We start from the raw sequence: 19,676 nt of genomic DNA on the forward strand, positions 1-19,676 counted from the left end.
TCTTGGACCTTTATTTGTTCATCTCTAAGATGGGGATAATAGTATTAGTCTTGTACAGAACCCTATTCGAACCCTGTACCTGATAGGCATCCATTGACTGTTTGCCACATAGATAAGCTTTAGCCTGTCCTCAGTCTTCGTTGGTGAAGATGTGGTCCTCAGTCAGTAACACTCCAGGACTCACCTCCCAGCCCCTGCCCTCCACCATGCCATCCCCTGACCGTGCCACCCCTAAAGAAGCGTCTTTCAGCTAAAAGTCTCCAAAGGAAATTTATGTCCCTGTCCTCTTACTCACTCCTCCATGGGGATGCACAACAGCTGTTCACCATCTTTTGTAAAACCACTTGCAAATGGCTCTGTAGTCACTCCCAGACTTCTCTTCTTCAGGTTATTTAATCCCAGTTCCCTTGACCTCCCTTGTGGATCTAATGTGCTTACCCCTTTGATCATCACTACTGCTGTCTTCTAAATCCTTTCTAAATTCTTCATCTTAAGTTGTGGCAGGTTTAAGAATGCTCATTTTCCTAGACTCCACAACACAGTGCAGCTCAGTTCTGAGTGCTGCCGCCTTCCTGGGTATCTCCTGAAGGATGGGTAACCAGACCTTTTGTCCCTCCTTGGCTGGAAAGGAAGAAGATGAATGGGCTACTTAGAGAGAAGCACCAATGAAGGATAGACGGGGATAAAAATGGACCCTTGCTTCTAAACTGGGACAAACAGTTGAGAGCGCCAGCAGGGCCTCCAGAGCTGCTCAAGCCCCAGGCAGGAGCTCTACACACCAGATGAACTGCCCCCTGGTGCCAGACCAGGTGGGAACTGTTTGCATTCGTTCCAAACAAGAACGAACCTTCTTCTGAACACCATCCTCAATGGAAGTTACCAAATCTGTCTTACCTTCCAGCCTGGCACATGTCACTAGAAAGTAAAACAACCTCAAGTCCTCTTGAGCGCTTCTCTAAGTGGCCCTTTGACACCACTTTCCTCCTCCTGGCATATCAATTATGCCAGGTGAGGGCATTTCCAGAGCCTCTTTCTACGGCCAAACAAATAAATCAAATCCAAGATATCATAATGACCTTAATGTGCTGAGAGATGCCTCCTCTCTTCTGGTCATCCCACCCCCACTCCAAGTGCGCTCACGTGTGCACACGCGTGCGTGTGTGTGCGCGCACGCACACAGCCATCTGCGGGCACGTGTGCATGCACGCACATGAGCACACACTTCCACGCTCTCACAGCCTACAGAGGAGACTTGGCCATGGGCGCTGAGATGACGACAAAGAAACAGTGGGAAAGAGCCCAGGAATGGTGGCTCCTGGCCTTTCATACAAGGCACAGCCAGTAATTTCACTGACCTGGGAACTGGACAAACAGCCTGGGAGGGTGGTCACCTTCCCCTTATTCACTTCTGGCCTCTTCCCTGTCTGGTCATCCCACAGATGAGCATCATCTCGAAAATGAATCCAAACTAATTTTTCTCCCCTCTGTGTATTTTCTCTTTGCTGAAAGCAACAGTTTCCCCCTTCAACCACCTTTGCTTTTGCCCTGGGTAGGGAAGACCTCCCCAGGTCCTATCACTTCGTGGCAAATGGATGGGAAATGTGGAAACAATGTCAGATTTCATTTTCTTGGGCTCCAAAATCAATGAGGATGTAACTACAGTTATGAAATTAAAAGACACTTGCTCCCTAGAAGAATAGCTATGACAATGTATTAAAAAGCAGAGACATTACTTTGCCAACAAAGGTCCATCTAGTCGAGGCTATGGCTTTTCCAGTAGTCATGTACAGATGTGAGAGTTGGACTATAAAGAAAGTTAAGTGCCGAAGAATTGATGCTTTCAAACTGTGGTGCTGGAGAAGACTCTTGAGAGTCCCTTAGACTGCAAGGAGATCAAACCAGTCAATCCTAAAGGAAATCAACCCTGAATATTCATTGGAGGGACTGATGCTGAAGTTGAAGCTCCAGCTGCCACTTGATGAAAAGACCCTGATGCTGGGAAAGGTTGAGGTCAAGAGGAGAAGGGAGTAACAGAGGATGAGATGGTTGGATGACATCACTGACTCAGTGGACATGAGTTTGAGCAAACTGTGGGAGACAGTGAAGGACAGGGAAGCCTGGCATGCTGCAGTTCATGGGGTCACAAAGAGTCAGACACAGTTTGGCAACTGAACAACAGGGGAAGACCAAGACACACTAGTGACTTGCTTCTCAGTGAAGAAGAAAAGGAAGGACAAGATCAGTCAACCCTGTCTTCCTTAAGCCACCTAGGCCCGCTCTTCCCTCCCTTCTCACTGCGTCCAGCCTGCAGCAGAACAGTACAGGCGTGAGGGGAGCGCTTGGCCTTCAGCATCTTAACTGATGTAGATGGCACTGTATCTTTCCACAGCCTCTTTACAATTCCAAAGGGAGGGAGGAGGGAATATTTCATACATGTAATGGAGTATATAATACATAAAATTTAAAAAGATACAGGCCTTAATGACTTGGGGATATCTTAGTGGGCAAGGTGATCATTAACTTAAAAAGGAATAATTTTTATTGAGTCAACAATGAAATCTGTTTTCATTCATTCAAATAAAAAGTATCTATGGGGATACTTACACCACAACGGTTTTAAGTGCAGGGTTAAGAGAAGTGAGTAAAACAGACACCAACCCTGGTCTCAGAGAGCTTTGATCTAGTGAGGAGACATTTACAAGTCAAGTAACAAAACAAATTGCAGTCTCAGGCTGCGACAGGATACTGTGCCACAGAAGACAGGGCCGTGTGGGTGTGACGTACGCGGCCTGAAAGAGGATTCCAGGAAGGCCTCTGTGGCTGGAGAGACTGGGCGTGAGCAGGAATTATCTCGAAGCCAGGGAGGAATTGCTTAAACTTCAGTAAGACAGGAAGACATGACCTAAAGCTTGTGGACCCTAAACATATTGGCCACTGGGTACATTTAAAGGAGTATTTAAATCAGCAGGCATGAAACCAAAAGATTTCAGCTGACCTTGGAACAAACAAGCAATCATAACATTCTGAATAAAGCGGAATGAAGACCTGCTTGAAAACAGGCAGCAGAAAGCCACATGTGCTCCACGGCTCTGCGCCTCCCAGGGTTCCCATGATGAGTTGTATCATTTTTGCTTGCTGTCACCCATCGTCACCGTGAAGTTGGCATTTCATTTTGACACACTCAGTGCTGTGAGGTTCGGATTTCATGTTACTCCACCTCTCTCCAGGAAGCAGTCACGCCTGACATGTCCCATGAACATGCCCCCTCCTCCCTGCATAGGCACGCCCAACGAAGACTTCCTCTCACGGCATCAAGGACCTCCTGTGGGGCCCCTTTGATTCCTTAGATCTCATCATGTGCACTCCTGTGGACTAGAGAGACACTCTACTGAATGTGACCGTGCCCCCTCCTCACTTTAATCTGAGACAGCACTGCACTTTCTCCAGATTTCTCTGGAAGAACAATGCTGTGATGTGCCCCGAGAGTTAGATCCATTCTGTATTATTAGTAATAAGTGCACTGTAACTTTTAAAAATGTATTTATTTATTTATTTTTGGCTTGCTGGGTCTTCATTGCTGGGCTCAGGCTTTCTCTATACTTGCGATGAGGAGGACTACTCTTTGTTTGGGAGCACGGGCCTCAGTTGTTGCCGCACACAGCCTCAGTAGTTGCGCTGCACCGGCTTAGTTGCTCCGCAGCATGTGGAATCTTCCCAGACCAGGGATTGAACCCGTGTCCCCCGCTTCGGCAGGTGGATTTCTACCCACTGTGCCACCAGGGAAGTCCACTCCGTAACTTTTTAATCCTTTACTTTTTTGTCGTTTTATTTTTAAAGGCCTGAGCTGTCTGTTGGAAACATCTTCCGAGACTGGCTGGAGAGTTCTGGAATTCCACAGGTGAGCTTCAGATAACTGCCTCACCGGACTCTGTGGAGAACAGTAAGGCTTATCACTTAGTGTATCAATCATGGCAGTGGTTTCTTTATATATATATATATCCTTATACAAGTAAGCGGGTTTCCCTGATAGCTCAGTTGGTAAAGAATCTGCCTGCAATGTACGAGACCCCAGTTCAATTCCTGGGTCTGGAAGATCCCCTGGAGGAGGGATAGGCTACCCATCCCAATATTCATGGACTTCCCTGGTGGCTCAGATGGTAAAGAATCTGCCGGCAACGTGAGAGACCTGGGTTTGATCCCTGGGTTGGGAAGAACCCCTGGAGGAGGGCCTGGCAACCCACTCCTGTGTTCTTGCCTGGAGAATCCCCATGGACTGAGGAGCCGGGTGGGCTCCAGTCCCTGGGGTCGCAAAGAGTCAGACCTGACTGGGGGCCTAAACACACATAACAGTAACCAGCTCACTGAGCTGCAGTGTCCCTGAGTCAGGAAGACGATGTCTCCCACACTGTTCGGCCGGCCGTGGTGGAGCGTGCCTCAGGCCTCTGCCCCTAGTGACTGAGGTGGACGTTCTGGTTGACTCTCAGCTGAGTGTTCAGTGAGGTCTTCCACAGCGTGATGCACACTTTGGGCAGCCTCACCAGGCAGCAGTCCAGCGCCGCCGGCGTCCTGAGCTCTGCTCTGTGGATGCGGCCAGACGAGTGAACTGGCCTGCCTGTCACTCTCCTCTGACCCGGCATGCCCATAGCTTCCCCCTCATTGGCCCATGCTTTCTCCTCTGCTTCTGCATCTCTGCCTCCAGCTGCTGTTCTCATCTGAAGAAGCAGTTCAGACTCATTTCTCTGTCCGGGGGCCCGGGACCTACCTCTCCTTCAGGTTTATTTCTCTGCTCCCCCTTTCAGCCCATGGTGATTCTGAGGGAGACATTCCCTGGCAGCCCTCACTGCGTGGAAATCACCTGGCCTGAAGCCTCCTCCCCCCTGCCTTCTCCCTGCTGCCCTCTCCCCGGGTCTTGTGCTTCCAAGAGCCCCGAGGGCCGCCCCGAGCTAGAGCCTGGGCCCTGCCTGGAAGCGGCCGGTCAGAGGACCCGGTGGGCCTGGAACTCTTCCAACCCCCAGAGCAGCTGCAGACCCGTCTCGGTGGGCCCGAGTGTCTGGGAGTGGACCCCACGGTGGGGAGAAAGTCTGCCCGGGGCACAAGCAAGCGGCCTGTTAGCCTGCTCGTTTCTGGTTTCATGACTGGTTATACGAGCTTCCCCTTGGGAGTGTCTGAATGTCAATGAATGTCTGTGAACCATGAAATTAAGGAACAGGAGGGGCTGTTCTCCATTACCTTTTCATCCCTCTCCTCTCGTCTTTGTCCTGTTCTGCCACACACGGGGCAACGTCGGCCACCAGCCACCAGGAGCTCATTCCCGAGGAAGGACGCACGGCCTTCGGTTCAGGAATGCGTGTCACCTGTTAAAACTTATTTGTTTGGCCCAATCCTTCTGGGAGCAAAAAAGAATAAAATGCTGTGTCCTAAACACGCAGAACAAAGTGAGACGTTCGGGAGCACCTGGTCCTGGGAGGCAGTGCTTTCAACTTGTGTATGTCACGTGTAATGAGTTCCTGTGATTTCCAAGATGGATGCTTCCAAATCAGGTCACTAGCTGAGTGCAAAAATCCCCGGGAACAAAGTTAAGGTTTGTCTGATCCCAAATAGCCACACCCTGCTCTTGTTGTTTTCTTCGGGGGTGAGGGGTGGGTATCCCCTGAAGCCTGCTGCCTGGAGTTCTCAGGCCAGGCTGTTGCAAGGCTCCCAGACATTCTTAGGGGGGGCTGGAAGCTGGGAAAAGTTGGGAGCTCAAAGGGCAAAATCCTGCATTTCCTGGCCCAGAACAAGAAGGCAGCTGTGTTCAGCAGTTAGCCCCGAGGGAAGAGAAAAGAAAGAGTCCTTAATCGAGTGCCCAGAAGCAGGCGCACCCAACTAGCGCCATCACACTGGGGCTGACCTGCTCACTCCCAGGAGGTTCTGTAGTTTCCCTTGAAGAAGAAGAGGCTTTGCCACCAGCTTTTGCTTTTCATTAAAAGGGGGAGGGGTCCATGGAAGGGAAAGATTTGCCTCTGAGTGGTACATTTTTTCCAAAGGTCTAGTTGCATTAGTGACAGCTTATAGCATAGACAAGAATCTCCGCCGTAAACTGACGAAACCTGCTGTCAAAACACAGCCAGGTGCAATGAGGCCAACCCGGCTATAAATTGTCTTTAAGACCCAACTGGTATTTCCTTGGGTGCTTAACTGTTCAGTAAAAACAACAGCGTCAGACAGAAAAGACCCTGATTTAGTGCACATCTTTACATTGGTGAATGATCAGACGGCATCTTTTCATCTCTTCACCCATTTCGGCCATTATTTATGTGGCTAATGGTGATTTACCTGCTCACAGCCGTTTCCGCGCCCCTTGAAAGTTCCCTCTCGTTTCCACTTCAGTGAGACTCTGCGCCCTCTTGTTGCAGGAGCCTCACAGTGAATGGGACACCTTGTTCTTTGTCCCTATCATTATAATATAAAGTTACTGGTGTGTTTGGCCTGGAATGACAACCAGAGCATTGAAATCATTCCAATGCTCTTTGTTCTCATTAAAAATTTCTGTCCACCAGCAGTTGAAGTCATTCATGACAAGAGAGTCACATTCTACTGGTGAAGTTTTCATTCCACAGGTTACAGAGGCTTTTTGTCTTCTCTAAGGAATGTTTGCCTTGGGGTTGGCCTCCATTTTCCTTTTTGGCCACATTGAATGGAAATCATTTTTTTTTAATGTGTGGAAATAGCTTCAGCAGCTATAAAAGTAATCGTGAGCCCCAAAAAAGTAAAGGAAATTGGATACAAATCTGTTTAAAGAAACACCCAACCCTAACCTATGGCTTTGCTAACAGACTTAAAATTGATTTTACCATTGATATTACAGATTGTTTCCTTTATGATATTTTTCTGATTATAAAAGTATTACATACTGAAATATAAAAAAAGTTTGTAATAAGAAAATTAAAATGGCCCAGAGATAATTCTGTAAGTCATTTACTGATTTCAATTATTTTTTATTGCACCATGTGGCATGTGGGGTCTTAGTTCCCTGACCAGGGACTGAACCCCCTACAGTTGAAATGTAGCATCTTAACTACTGGCCCATCAGGGAAGTCCCCGGAGTTAATTTTTTGACAGAAAACCCGTTTAGTCATTTTTCTGGTCTCCCTTTTCAAAAATAAAAATAATATGTTCTCTGAAGCAAGTTCAAGCAAAACCAAAGTAAAAAAACATAAAAGCCCTTGCCCCTTTCAGTCTTACTCTGCAGAGATAATATATGCCTGGTATGTGTCCTTCTATACCTTTTCTGTGCTATATGTTATGTAAGTGCATATCCTTTCTTAAAAAATTGGACTTTTATTAGCTAAACTTAAAAGCTTTCATTTAAAAATACATCTTAAGCAATTTCCCACATCCCTTGAAATAATTCAACAGCAGTAATTTTTAACAGCTGCATAAATTTCTAAAGAGTGGTACCATAATTTAATTTATCAGACACTCCCAACTGTTGGAATAGTATATAGTACTTCTAAGAAAGTTGCCCATTCTGCTAATTTGACAATTCTATAAATAGATTTTGATTTCTTTTCATGTCTGCCCAAAGGTCTCCTCCCACCCACCAGAACATATGTACATATTCCAATCTTTTTTAAAACATTTATATCAAATGTAATAGAAATAACTCTTCTCCCTCCAGCCCTTCTTCTGTACTTCTTTATTTTAGTTGTCATAGAACTCTCTGACCCCTCCTTTTCTTTGATTTCCTGCCCACATTTCCTGATATCTTTATATATATATGTATTAAATTTATAATTTTATTTCCTTTCCTAGCATCTTCCTCACTTTTTCTTTTTTTTTTTTTTTTAAAAAAAAATAAACCGGCCGAGCCCCGGCCGCTGTGTGCGTCTCCGCCCCCCGGGAAACGTCCCAACGGCGCCTGGTGCGAGCCGCTGAGGCCCGGAGCAGCGCCGAGAGCGGCGGCGGCAGCGGGAGCACTTCCTCACTTTTTCATTATATTTTGCTTGGACTAGTGCAGTAACTAATTGTCCTTTTAGCCTGCAACTTGTCCCCCTTTCCATCCACCATCCACATCAATGCTACGTGAATCTTCCCCCAAACACAGTTTACATCTCTCCTCACGAGAAACTTTTTCCCCATTTAGAAAAAACTCTTTGGCCTGCCATTTGAAGCTGTAAACTGCCCCAAGCTACCATTTTAAACTTTATTTTCTACCACTCCTAGGCATATACTGGATCATAATTATTAGTTTCCAAATAGTTATGAGCTGAATTTTAATTTAATCTAAATTTAAATTGAAAATCTAATAATACAGTCATGGTTTGGACCAATTTAGGTTTGTAAATGAATCCACTTGGACCAGTTTAGGTTTGTAAACGAATCCACTTTTTCAACTGTCAATTCTATGAAATCTACTTCAGACCAAGCATTTCTGATTAAAACTTAGCATCCAACTGAGATAGACTGTGAAAACACATCAGATTTAGAAGACTTATTACAAAAAAGTGAAGATAAAATATCTCATTAAAGGTTTTAAATATTTTTAGGTATTGAAATAATTGTATTTTGGATACTTTGTAAAATAAAATATATTATTAAAATTAATTTTAGCTGCTACAACTTACTTTTTATTTGTGGCAAATAGAACATTTTTAAATATTTTTTTTGTTTATTTATGGCTGCATTGGGTCTTAGTTGCAGTGCACAGGCTTCTCTCTAGTTTTGGGTTTTGAGCTCAGTTGCCCAGATGCATGTGGGATCTTAGTTTCCCAACCAGTAATCGAACCCATGTCCCCTGCATTGAAAGGCAGATTCTTAACCACTGACCTCCAGGGAAATCCCCAGCAATGAGACCATTTTAAATGACACATGTGGCTTGCACATATTCATACTGAATAGTGATGCTTTAAAGCTGTTAGCTGAATTAAAATCTGAGTGCATAATACCTTAAAATCCACCACTGATGTACTTGAAATCATCTGTAGTTTTGTCAGATGTATGGCTAAAGCTGGAGCTAGTCAGTCCGTAGACGCCCTTCAGTCTGGTCTGAAACCACGAATGATTATCACCCACTGCTGAGTGCTGCTTTCACCGCAGTTGTTCATAAGGGTATGAACGAATTACTGTCCTCTCTTCGGTGCTTAATTTCAACTCCCGGGTGACCCATTTTCCAAGGCACCAACAAGTAACACAATAACGCCAGTGAACCCCACAGCCCTTCTATGGCTCAGGCTATTCTTTAGGGAAAAGTGCTTAGCAGCCTTAAATGGCCAAGTCACAGGCAGCAGTGGCAATGATGGGGATAGAGAAGATGGCTAATGGCCAATCATATAGTCTCCTAGAAACAGAAACAGGCAGGAATCAAGCTCCCAGGATTTAGAACATCAGCTTGTTGTGTCATCTTGGAAAATGCCTCTCCTTTCCAAACAAACACCTGCAAGTTGCCAGAGGCCACACAAGCAAATGATGGAAAACATAAGTCTTATAGGAGAAAATCCTGCATTCACAAAATTGGGGAAACTTGATAAGACATGATGCAAGAGACTCCATGTCATTGGAGCCATGATGTGCTTTAAGCACAGAGCAAGCCAGGTGGTTTATTACGGGAATAACATGTAGGCTTCTTTTAGCACAGATTATGTACTATTATCAACATAATTTAAAGGCCTATTATGATACTTAATCTTAGTGGTATCTATAAAAAATTCTACATGTAATGGTCATTCACAAAAACCAAGATTGGTTATTTTGCAAATTCCAGAGAAATTATATTTTTCAAATTATATGTGCTTTGCATGTGCAAATGTTGGTTCTTTTGTGCAACCATGTGCACATTATGGTTTTTTTATATCAATAATAGCAGTTGCCATAATGTGGTGTATGTTTTGAGCCCCTAGTAATTTTGCTGTCATTCTTATCCAGCGGTTAGATTCACAATTTCTAAGTGACTAAATGCAGATGGTGATTGCAGCCATGAAATTAAAAGACGCTTACTCCTTGGAAGGAAAGTTATGACCAACCTAGACAGCATATTAAAAAGCAGAGACATTACTTTGTCAACAAAGTCCCGTCTAGTCAAGGCTATGGTTTTTCCAGTAGTCATGTATGGATGTGAGAGTTGGACTATAAAGAAAGCTGAGTGCTGAGGAATTGATGCTTTTAAACTGTGGTGTTGGAGACTCTTGAGAGTCCCTTGGACTGCAAGGAGATCCAACCAGTCCATCCTAAAGGAGATCAGTCCTGAGTGTTCATTGGAGGGACTGATGTTGAAGCTGAAACTCCAATATTTTGGCCACCTGATACGAAGAGCTGACTCATTTGAAAAGACCCTGATGTTGGGAAAGATTGAAGGCAGGAGAAGTGGATGACAGGGGATGAGATGGTTGGATGGCATCACCAACTCAATGGACATGAGTCTGGGTAAACTCCGGGAGTTGGTGACGGACAGGGAGGCCTGGTATGCTGTGGTTCCTGGGGTCGCAAAGAGTCGGACACTACTGAGGGACTGAACTGAACTGAACTGAAATGTTTTGTCAGGGATCCGTGGAGATACTTCCTCTGGCCTCAATGGGGCAAGGCCTGCATTGTTGATGAGTCACCATTCTTTCACTTACTGTTCATCAAAGCTATGGCCCTTCTTCCCGCAACTCCTATATGATGCTTGGCAGTCACAGGAGATGAGGAGAGATTTTATTAAAATGTGTCCATTTTTAGCTTATTTTCTTTATTTCTGGCATCTGAGGCATCATGCTCATATTAATTAGTTCAGGCTGCCATAACAAAATACCAGATGAGGTGGCTTAAGCAACAGACATTTGGAGGCTGAAAGTCCAAGATCAAGGTGTGGGCAAGTTTGGCTTCTCCCAAGGCCTTTCTCCTTGGTTTGCCCATGGCCACCTTCTTGCTATGTCCTCAGTGGTCTTTCTTCTGTGTGTGTAGAGATCTCTGTCTTAATCTCCTGTTCTTATAAGGACATCAGTCAGATTGGATGAGGTCCCACCCATGCAATTTCATTTTACCTTAATCACCTCTTTTTGGCTCCTATCTCCAACATAGTCACATTCTGTGGAACGAGGGGCTAGGACATCAATATGTGAGTTGGGGGGGGGTAAAAATTTAGCCTGTAGTAATGCTGTTTCCCAATATTTCTCTGATTAGTTCCACATTTCTTGTGAATCCCTTCAAAGTGGCTGATAAAAATCACTCAAGTCAAACTTAACATATTTTATTCCCTTATAAATGAATATGCTTTGGGCATAGTTATTTGGCCCCAAATGATTTTAGTATCCTGTCCACAAAACTTTCAAGTCTCTGATGAAACGAGAGAGTAGGAAGGAAAGATCCGTCCTCCCAGAGAGAAGTAGGAAACTAAAGGTCTGTCCCAGGCATTGTGTATTACTGCAGACATCTGATTTGACACTGTCCAAATGACTCATTTGAAAAGACCCTGATGCTGGGAAAGATTGAAGGCGGGAGGAGAAGGGGACGACAGAGGATAAGATGGTTGGATGGCATCACCAACTCAATGGACAAACTCAGTGGGTTTGAGTAAGCTCTAGGAGTTGGTGATGGACAGGGAAGCCTGGCACGCTGCAATCCATGGGGTCGCAAAGAGTCGGACACAACTGAGCAACTGAACTGAACTGAAAATGTGTTGACCTCTTCACAGCATAGGGCACCGGGAAGAAACAGGAGACATTTTCCTTTGGTGCCCCAAATGAAAGTTCCCCAGCCTTCCTTCTTTTCACTCCCTTTCAAAACCTGATTTCCAGAAAGAATTTGAATCTCATTCGCAGTAATCTAAGACTAGACACCGAGTGAATAATAGGGATTAAAAGTGTTTCCTTTCCCTTGAAAATTTCCTTTGTAACTGTATCAGACCTTAGGCTTTGACAGAACTGTCAAGCATCCCAGACCAGATTCGTGAGATTTGCCAGAGGAAGCTTCTTCCAGGATCTGAAATCACCCTTCCAGCTAAGTGCCTTCCTTCCCGCCCCTTCCCTTCTTTCTAGGAATATAGCCTGTATATCTGTCCTTCACAAGGGACTGTGCATGACTCAAAGATGAGAGAAACACAGGCTTTACCCTCAGAATGCTTAATAATTCAGTAGGAAAAAGATACACAAATAACTGATCCATGGGAAACAGCAATAAGTGGTGTAAAACTAGCTCACTTTTATTTATTTAGTTTTTGAAATTTATTGATTTAAGTAGTTTTGGCTATGCTGGATCTTCTTTGCTGTACATGGACTTTCTCTAGTTGCAGCGAGAGGGGACTACCCTTCATTGTGGTATTTGGGCCTCTTATTGCCGTGGCTTCTCTTCTTACGGAGCACAGGCTCTAGCGGCATGGGCTCAGTGGTTGAAGCCTGCAGGATCTAGAGCTCCGGCTCAGTAGTTGTGGCCCACCAGCTTAGTTGCTCTGCACCCTATGGAATCTTCTTGGACCAGGGATCTGACTGATGTCCCCTGCATTGGCAGGTAGATTCTTATCCACTGCAGCAGCAGTGAGTGAGTGAGTGATAGTTGCTCAGTCATGTCCGATTCTTTGCGACCCCATGGTCTATAGCCTGCCAGGCTCCTCTGTGCACAGAATTCTCCAGGCAAGAATACTGGAGTGAGTTGTCATTTCCTTTTCCAGGGCATCTTCCTGACCCAGGGATCGAGCACAGTTCTCCAGCATTGCAGGCAAATCCTTTACCATCTGAGTCACAGGAGAAGCCTACTATTAAGAGACATTTCTAAGTATAAAGACAGGTCAACTTAAAAAGCATCAGCAGATACATGCTTCAGCACCAGGGAAGTCCCTACTGAACTTTTAGAGTTGGGAAGAAAGAGGTCATTTTGCATTTGTGGAAGCAGAAAGGACTGAGTCAACCTTGAAGGACAGGAAAGGGAGAAGTCATTTTAGGCAACGGGTGTGACATGTTCAGTGTCTGGTGGGGAAAACTTAGTGTGCATGTGTGAGCAGCATGAGGCAGAATCAGATCTCAGTGACGGGGCGGGGGCAGTGTGGAGTAACTAGCTTGTCACAGCAGAGTGAGGCTCAGTGGGTAATGCCCCAGGACAAGGGGAATGGAGGCAACTTCCCCAGTGTGAGGGGTGGAGGAAAGGCCCCCTGTCCCCCCGACCCCCGCCTCAGGCCAGCCTCACTCTCAGCTCCCTTGCCCTGGCCTCAGCCTCTGCCACACTCTAATCAAGGCCATAGGCGTGTCCAGCTCTTTGCAACCCTGTGGACTATAGCCCACCGGGCTCCTCTGTCCGTAGGCTTCTCCAGGCAAGAATACTGGAGTGGGTTGCACCATTCCACCCCCCAGAATAGACAGGTGAATGCAATTTATGATGATAAAATATATCTGGTGAATGCATATTGACCACCATTTGAAGCAGTGATCTTTCCTGCTCCGTTTTCCTTGTTAGGAAGGAGTTTATTGTTGCCTGCTTTGCTTGGAGAACAGGATCTGAGAAGCAGATTGATTGTAAGGCAGGACACAGCTAGACTGCACAGGGTTGAATGTGAGAAGGAAAAGTTTACCCAAGATTCACCAGAGGGTTGTAGACAGTGCTAGTGACTGAGTGGCAGTAAGCTATCTGGGCCGGTGGGCCAGCAGCCTTGCTAGAAAGAAAACTCTCTGGATGAAAAGCCAAGCCCTTCCCCTCTGCGCAGGTACTAGGGACTCTTGTGGAGTGAAAGGAACAGTTAGAGACACTTTTGCTCCTTGGTTTTCAACTTTTGAACTTTCATGTCCAGAAGCTATTCATTTACATGGTGTGATCACTCACCTAGAGCCAGACATCCTAGAATGTGAAGTCAAGTGGGCCTTAGGAAGCATCACTATGAATAAAGCTAGTGGAGGTAATGAAATTCCAGTTGAGCTATTTCAAATCCTAAAAGATGATGCTGTGAAAGTGCTTCACTCAAATGCCAGCATATTTGGAAAACTCAGCATTGGCCACAGGACTGGAAAAGGTCAATTTTCATTCCAATCCCAAAGAAAGGCAATGCCAAAGAATGTTCAAACGACCACACAATTGCATTCATCTCACATACTAGCAAAGTAATGCTCAAAATTCTCCAAGCCAGGCTTCAGCAATACGTGAACCGTGAACTTCCAGATGTTCAAGCTGGATTTAGAAAAGGCAGAAGAACCAGAGATCAAAGTGCCAACATCCATTGGATCATAGAAAAAGCAAGAGAGTTCCAGAAAAACATCTATTTCTGCTTTATTGACTACGCCAAAGCCTTTGACTGTGTGGATCACAATAAACTGGAAAATTCTTCAAGAGATGGGAATACCAGACAATCTGACCTGCCTCCTGAGAAATCTGTATGCAGGTCAAGAAGCAACAGAACTGGACATGGAACAATAGACTGTTTCCAAATCGGGAAAGGAGTACGTCAAGGCTGTATGTTGTCAGCCTGCTTATTTAACTTATATGCAGAGTTTAGTTCAGTTCAGTCACTCAGTCGTGTCTGACTCTTTGTGACCCCATAAACTGCAGCATGCCAGGCCTCCCTGTCCATCACCAACTCCTGGAGTTTACCCAGACTCCTGTCCTTTGAGTCTGTGATGCCATTTAACCATCTCATCCTCTGTTGTCCCCTTCTCCTCCTGCCTTCAATCTTTCCCAACATCAGGGTCTTTTCAAATGAGTGAGCTCTTCGCATCAGGTGGCCAAAATATTGGAGTTTCAGCTTCAACATCAGTCCCTCCAATGAACACCCAGGATTGATCTCCTTCAGGATGGACTGATTGGATCTCCTTGCAGTCCAAGGGGCTCTCAAGAGTCTTCTCCAACACCACAGTTCAAAAGCATCAATTCTTCAGTGCTCAGCTTTCTTTATAGTCCAACTCTCACATCCATACATGACTACTGGAAAAACCATAGCCTTGACTAGATGGACCTTTGTCAGCAAAGTAATGTCTCTGCTTTTTAATATGCTATCTAGGTTGGTCATAACTTTCCTTCCAAGGAGTAAGCGTCTTTTAATTTCATGGCTGCAATTACCATCTGCAGTGATTTTGAAGCCCAAAAAATAAAGTCAGCCTCGGTTTCCCCATCTATTTGCCATGAAGTGATGGGACCGGATGCCATGATCTTAGTTTTCTGAATGTTGAACTTTAAGCCAACTTTTTCACTCTCCTCTTTCACTTTCATCAAGGGGTTCTTTAGTTCTTCTTCACTTTCTGCCATTAGGGTGGTGTAATCTGCATATCTGAGGTTATTGATATTTCTCCTAGCAATCTTGATTCCAGCTTGTGCTTCATCCAGCCCAGCGTTTCTCATGATGTACTCTGCATATAAGTTAAATAAGCAGGGTGACAATATACAGCCTTGACGTACTCTTTTTCCTATTTGGAACCAGTCTGTTGTTTGATGTCCAGTTCTAACTGTTGTTTCCTGACCTGCATACAGGTTTCTCAAGAGGCAGATCAGATTGTCTGGTATTCCCATCTCTTTCAGAATTTCCCACAGTTTATTGTGATCCACACAATCAGAGGCTTTGGCATAATCAACAAAGCAGAAATAGATGTTTTTGTGGAGCTCTCTTGCTTTTTCAATGATCCAGCTGATGTTGGCAATTTGATCTCTGGCTCCTCTGCCTTTTCTAAACCAGGTTGAACATCTGGAAGTTCATATTTCACATATTGCTGAAGCCTGGCTTGGAGAATTTTGAGCATTACTTTACTAGTGTGTGAGATGAGTGCAATTGTGCAGTAGTTTGAGCATTCTTTGGCTCAAACTTTAGCTTTCTTTGGGATTGGAATGAGTACATCATGAGAAATACTGGACTGGATGAAGCACAAGCTGGAATCAAGATTGCCGGAGAAATATCAATAACCTCAGATATGCAGATGACACCACCCGTATGGCAGAAAGCGAGGAACTAAAGAGCCCCTTGATGAAAGTGAAAGAGGAGAGTGAAAAAGTTGGCTTAAAATTCAACATTCAGAAAACCAAGATCATGGCATCTGGTCCCATTCCTTCATGGCAAATAGGTGGAGAAACAGTAACAGACTTTATTTTTTTGGGCTCCGAAATCACTGCAGATGGTGACTGCAGCCATGAAATTAAAAGACACTTATTCCTTGGAAGGAAAGTTATGACCAACCTAGCAGCATATTAAAAAGCAAAGACATTACTTTGCCGACAAAGGTCCATCTAGTCAAAGTTATGGTTTTTCCATTAGTCATGTATGGATGTTTGAGTTGATCTATAAAGAAAGCTGAGCGCCGAAGAATTGATGCTTTTGAACTGTGGTGTTGGAGAGGACTCTTGAGAGTCCCTTGGACAGCAAGGAGATCCAATCAGTCCATCTTAAGGAAATCAGTCCGGAATATTCATTGGAAGGACTGATGCTGAAGCTGAAACACCAATACTTTGGCCACCAGATATGAAGAACTGACTCATTGGAAAAGACCCTGATGCTGGGTAAGATTGAAGGCGGGAGGAGAAGGGGATGACAGAGGATGAGATGGTTGGCATCACCAACTCAATGGACATGAGTTTAAGTAAACTCCAGAAGTTGGTGATGGACAGGGAGTCCTGGCATGCTGCATTCAATGGGCTCACAAGAGCTGGACATGACTGAGCAACTGAACTGAACTGATCTGAACTGGGGAACTGGAGAGGTTGACTTCTGTACTTGCCAATTTCAGCCAGGATGCCAAGTCCTTTAGAAGACAACATGCTTGGAGACTAAAGACTCGGCTGTACTGCCCCCATCCCCCACCCCCCCTTAGTCACAAGTTGTCCAGCTTATTGTGCAGGAGAGTCCATGTGATTGTTCTCAAGGTGCGGTTTCCAGTGGGTCATGAACATACAGCCATTACCTGTTCTTCATGTTCATACATATTGCACACCCATAGAGAGATTCACTTAAGTAAGGACATTGTAGCTCTTGTAAAGAGTGATTCTATTTAACAGAATTTCTTTGAGCAGTGCTTTATCTGTTTCATATAGAGAGATTTTTAGAAAGAAGGAACAGGTAAACTCAAAGAATTATGACAAAGATACCAGCTTTGGATTACAAACCTCTGTCAATAGAAAAACATCCAATTCAAACTTTTAAGAGGAACTGCTCCCATTCTCTCTTCTATTAGGCGGAAGACATACTCTGGTCGGTTCTCATCAAAGGCACATTATTCTTTTTTTTTTTTGGCACATTATTCTATATTTGCATCGTGCCCTTCCCACGCCCAGGGAAAGCCCTGAGACCTAACCTTGAAGTGGGTTGTGTACATGAGTGCACACACATGCAGGCCTCTTTGACTCTTTGACATCACAAAGCATCATTGCATAAGCGGATGCTCAGATCTGAATCCCAGGCCTGTGGGCGGCAGCTCCTACTGTGGCCATTCACAGCACTCACTGGACTTCCACCCTTGTTTGCTGCCTGCCAGAATATCTGCTGACAAGAAAAGCTATTAGGAACACTTGACTGCTTTTAGAACAGGGGGCTTTTTTCTTCTCTTTTGTGGAGAACCATTATGTTGTATAAAATGGATGTGTATTTAATATCTATATGGTATATATCTTTTGGGTATCGCCTCTATTGCTTCATGGCTAAATTTTAGGCTTTTCTGGCGTTGCACAAATTTCAGTCTGCTTTAGAATCCTAGGTAGGAATGAATCTTGGAGAAGAGCTCATCTTTTCACCCATGGGATAGCTGTACCCCAGGGGATGCATACTGATGTGCCCAAGCTCCAAACCCTAGTTAATGGCAGAGCCAGGGCTGCAATCTAGGACCCTAGACTAGGGTCTAGACTGAGGGTCCTCAGTCTACCCAATTAATGCATTTTGCATTTTTTGCAGGACTGCTTTTAATCCAAATTAATTCAGTCCCATTCTTGCCTTAGACCTATAAAGAGATAGTAAATAAATACAGCAGAAAGCCCAAGCAAGGATGATTTTTAATTAATGACTGCTCTCTTCCCTGAATATGTTTATTTCTATTATTTAGAAGGCCAAAAAAATGTACTTTGTGTGTGCAGGAATGTGAATCTCACAATCCAGGGCTTTTCATAAATATTGTCACAGGCATACACAATCCTCTTCCATTTAGATGCTTCTAAATGGGAGCCCTGTGTGTCTGATGGAATAGTTTGCATAGAAAGTATGAGGAACTTCTCTGGTGATCCAGTAGTTAAGACTCCACCTTGCAATGCAGGGGATGTGAGTTCAGTTCTTGGTCAGGGAACTAAGATCCCACATGCTGCAGGGCAAATAAGCCCTCACACTGAGCCTGCGTGCTGTAACTAAGACCCAACTCAGCCAAATAAATATTTTAAAAAGGAAGAAAGAAAGTATGGGCTTTATTGCACTGAACAATTGTTAACTGCGTGTGTGTGTGTGTGTGTGTGTGTGTGTGTGTGTGTGAATGAATGTGAGTGTCGTAGAGATTAGTTTAGGTCTTTGTCTTTTGAGAGATGCAACTATTCCTCTCATGAGATGGAAACTAAATTAGATTATAAATACCAGGTCATCAAAACAACAAATGAGAAAAAGCAATTGGCTGAACCAAAAAGTGTCCTTATGTATCTTCCAAAGCATTTAAGGGATGAGTCCTGTGTCCAGTTCTTTGCGTTCACTAGCCAACACCAACCAGAGTCCCTGGCTTTTGCCCTCCTCTGTCCCCTCTGCTAAGCCAGAGGAGGAGAATGCCAGGGGCACAGCTCTGTGGCGGCCAACCAGCAAGTGTATCACAGGTCAGGGTAACAGTCAATGGTTGTCAAATTGTCCAAATCCAAATGTGTGTTTAAAGAAGGGCAGCGTTCACGTCACACATATCTCTGAATGGCAGTTGTTCATGATTTATAGGTGTTTGGTAATGAGTGTGTTCAGTTCATTCAGCCGAAGACCCTATCCTTCCCGGTTAATCCTCTGCCTCCAGCCTTTATAAGCTCAGTATTTTCTGCTTCTGATCCTGTCTAGTTATAACTGCTACCATCACACTCTGAGTGGGATTCAGACAATTTGATGCATAAAATGTCAGGCTGCATTATTCTGAGATTAGTGAACAAGAGTGGAGGCTGGATAGAGGAGGAGAGTCAATTGTGTTATATGCAATGTGCTGTTTCGACAGAGCATGCAGCAGTGTAGTTTTATTCTGCTATGTCCTATGTTGGATGGAGGAGGCATCTGACACATTAAGTTCAGCTTCGGAGAGAGCCCTGTACCACCAAGCTGTGTGGCTGTGTGCGAACCACTTGCCTTCTCTGAGTCCTCACTACTTCTTTGAGGAAAGAGGGGAACAGCCCTAGGTGAAGGTCAGAGCCATTTTGAGCCTCATGTCACTATACCTTGCTGAGGCTTCAGCTCTTGTCAACTCTGAAAGGAGGAAGTTGGAATTAACTTTTCCTCCAAGTGTCTTCCTTTCCTCTCCAGCAATCTGTTGAACTGTCCTCAGACTGAAAACTTGCTCTTAGTTTGGAGTGATATCAGGAAAGTTTTCATATGTTTCGTCCTGAGTGGTGCTTTACAAATGTACACGCAATTAAGTAATAGTCAGTCTGCCAGAACATTTATGCTGGTTGATCATTGAAGGATAGGCATTTGCTTCTATTAATAATTAAAATCAAGTATTCACAGGTATTAACCTGTTTGACCCTCAGGAGATGAAAACAATTTTGGTAGGGTTGTTAATGTCTTAAAATTCCTGCATATCAATAAAAACTGCAGTGAGTTTTAC

General features: G+C 44.6%; 1 protein-coding gene across 14 annotated transcripts in view; it reads left to right on the forward strand.

Annotated features, from left to right (window-relative positions):
* Nucleotides 1-19,676, forward strand: part of LOC122431703 (aminopeptidase O (putative)) — a 392,534-nt gene that overhangs the window by 282,585 nt on the left and 90,273 nt on the right. For all 14 annotated transcript variants that reach the window (XR_006266602.1, XM_043453080.1, XM_043453083.1 and 11 more), the window contains one exon: nt 3,838-3,898. Coding sequence is in view for 13 of the 14 variants with exons in the window: in XM_043453080.1 (XP_043309015.1) it covers nt 3,838-3,898 (61 nt within the window). In the remaining variant the exon portion in view is untranslated. The remainder of the gene's footprint in view (nt 1-3,837; nt 3,899-19,676) is intronic.

Source organism: Cervus canadensis, chromosome 30, assembly GCF_019320065.1.
Source record: "Cervus canadensis isolate Bull #8, Minnesota chromosome 30, ASM1932006v1, whole genome shotgun sequence".
Classification (NCBI taxonomy): Eukaryota; Metazoa; Chordata; class Mammalia; order Artiodactyla; family Cervidae; genus Cervus; species Cervus canadensis.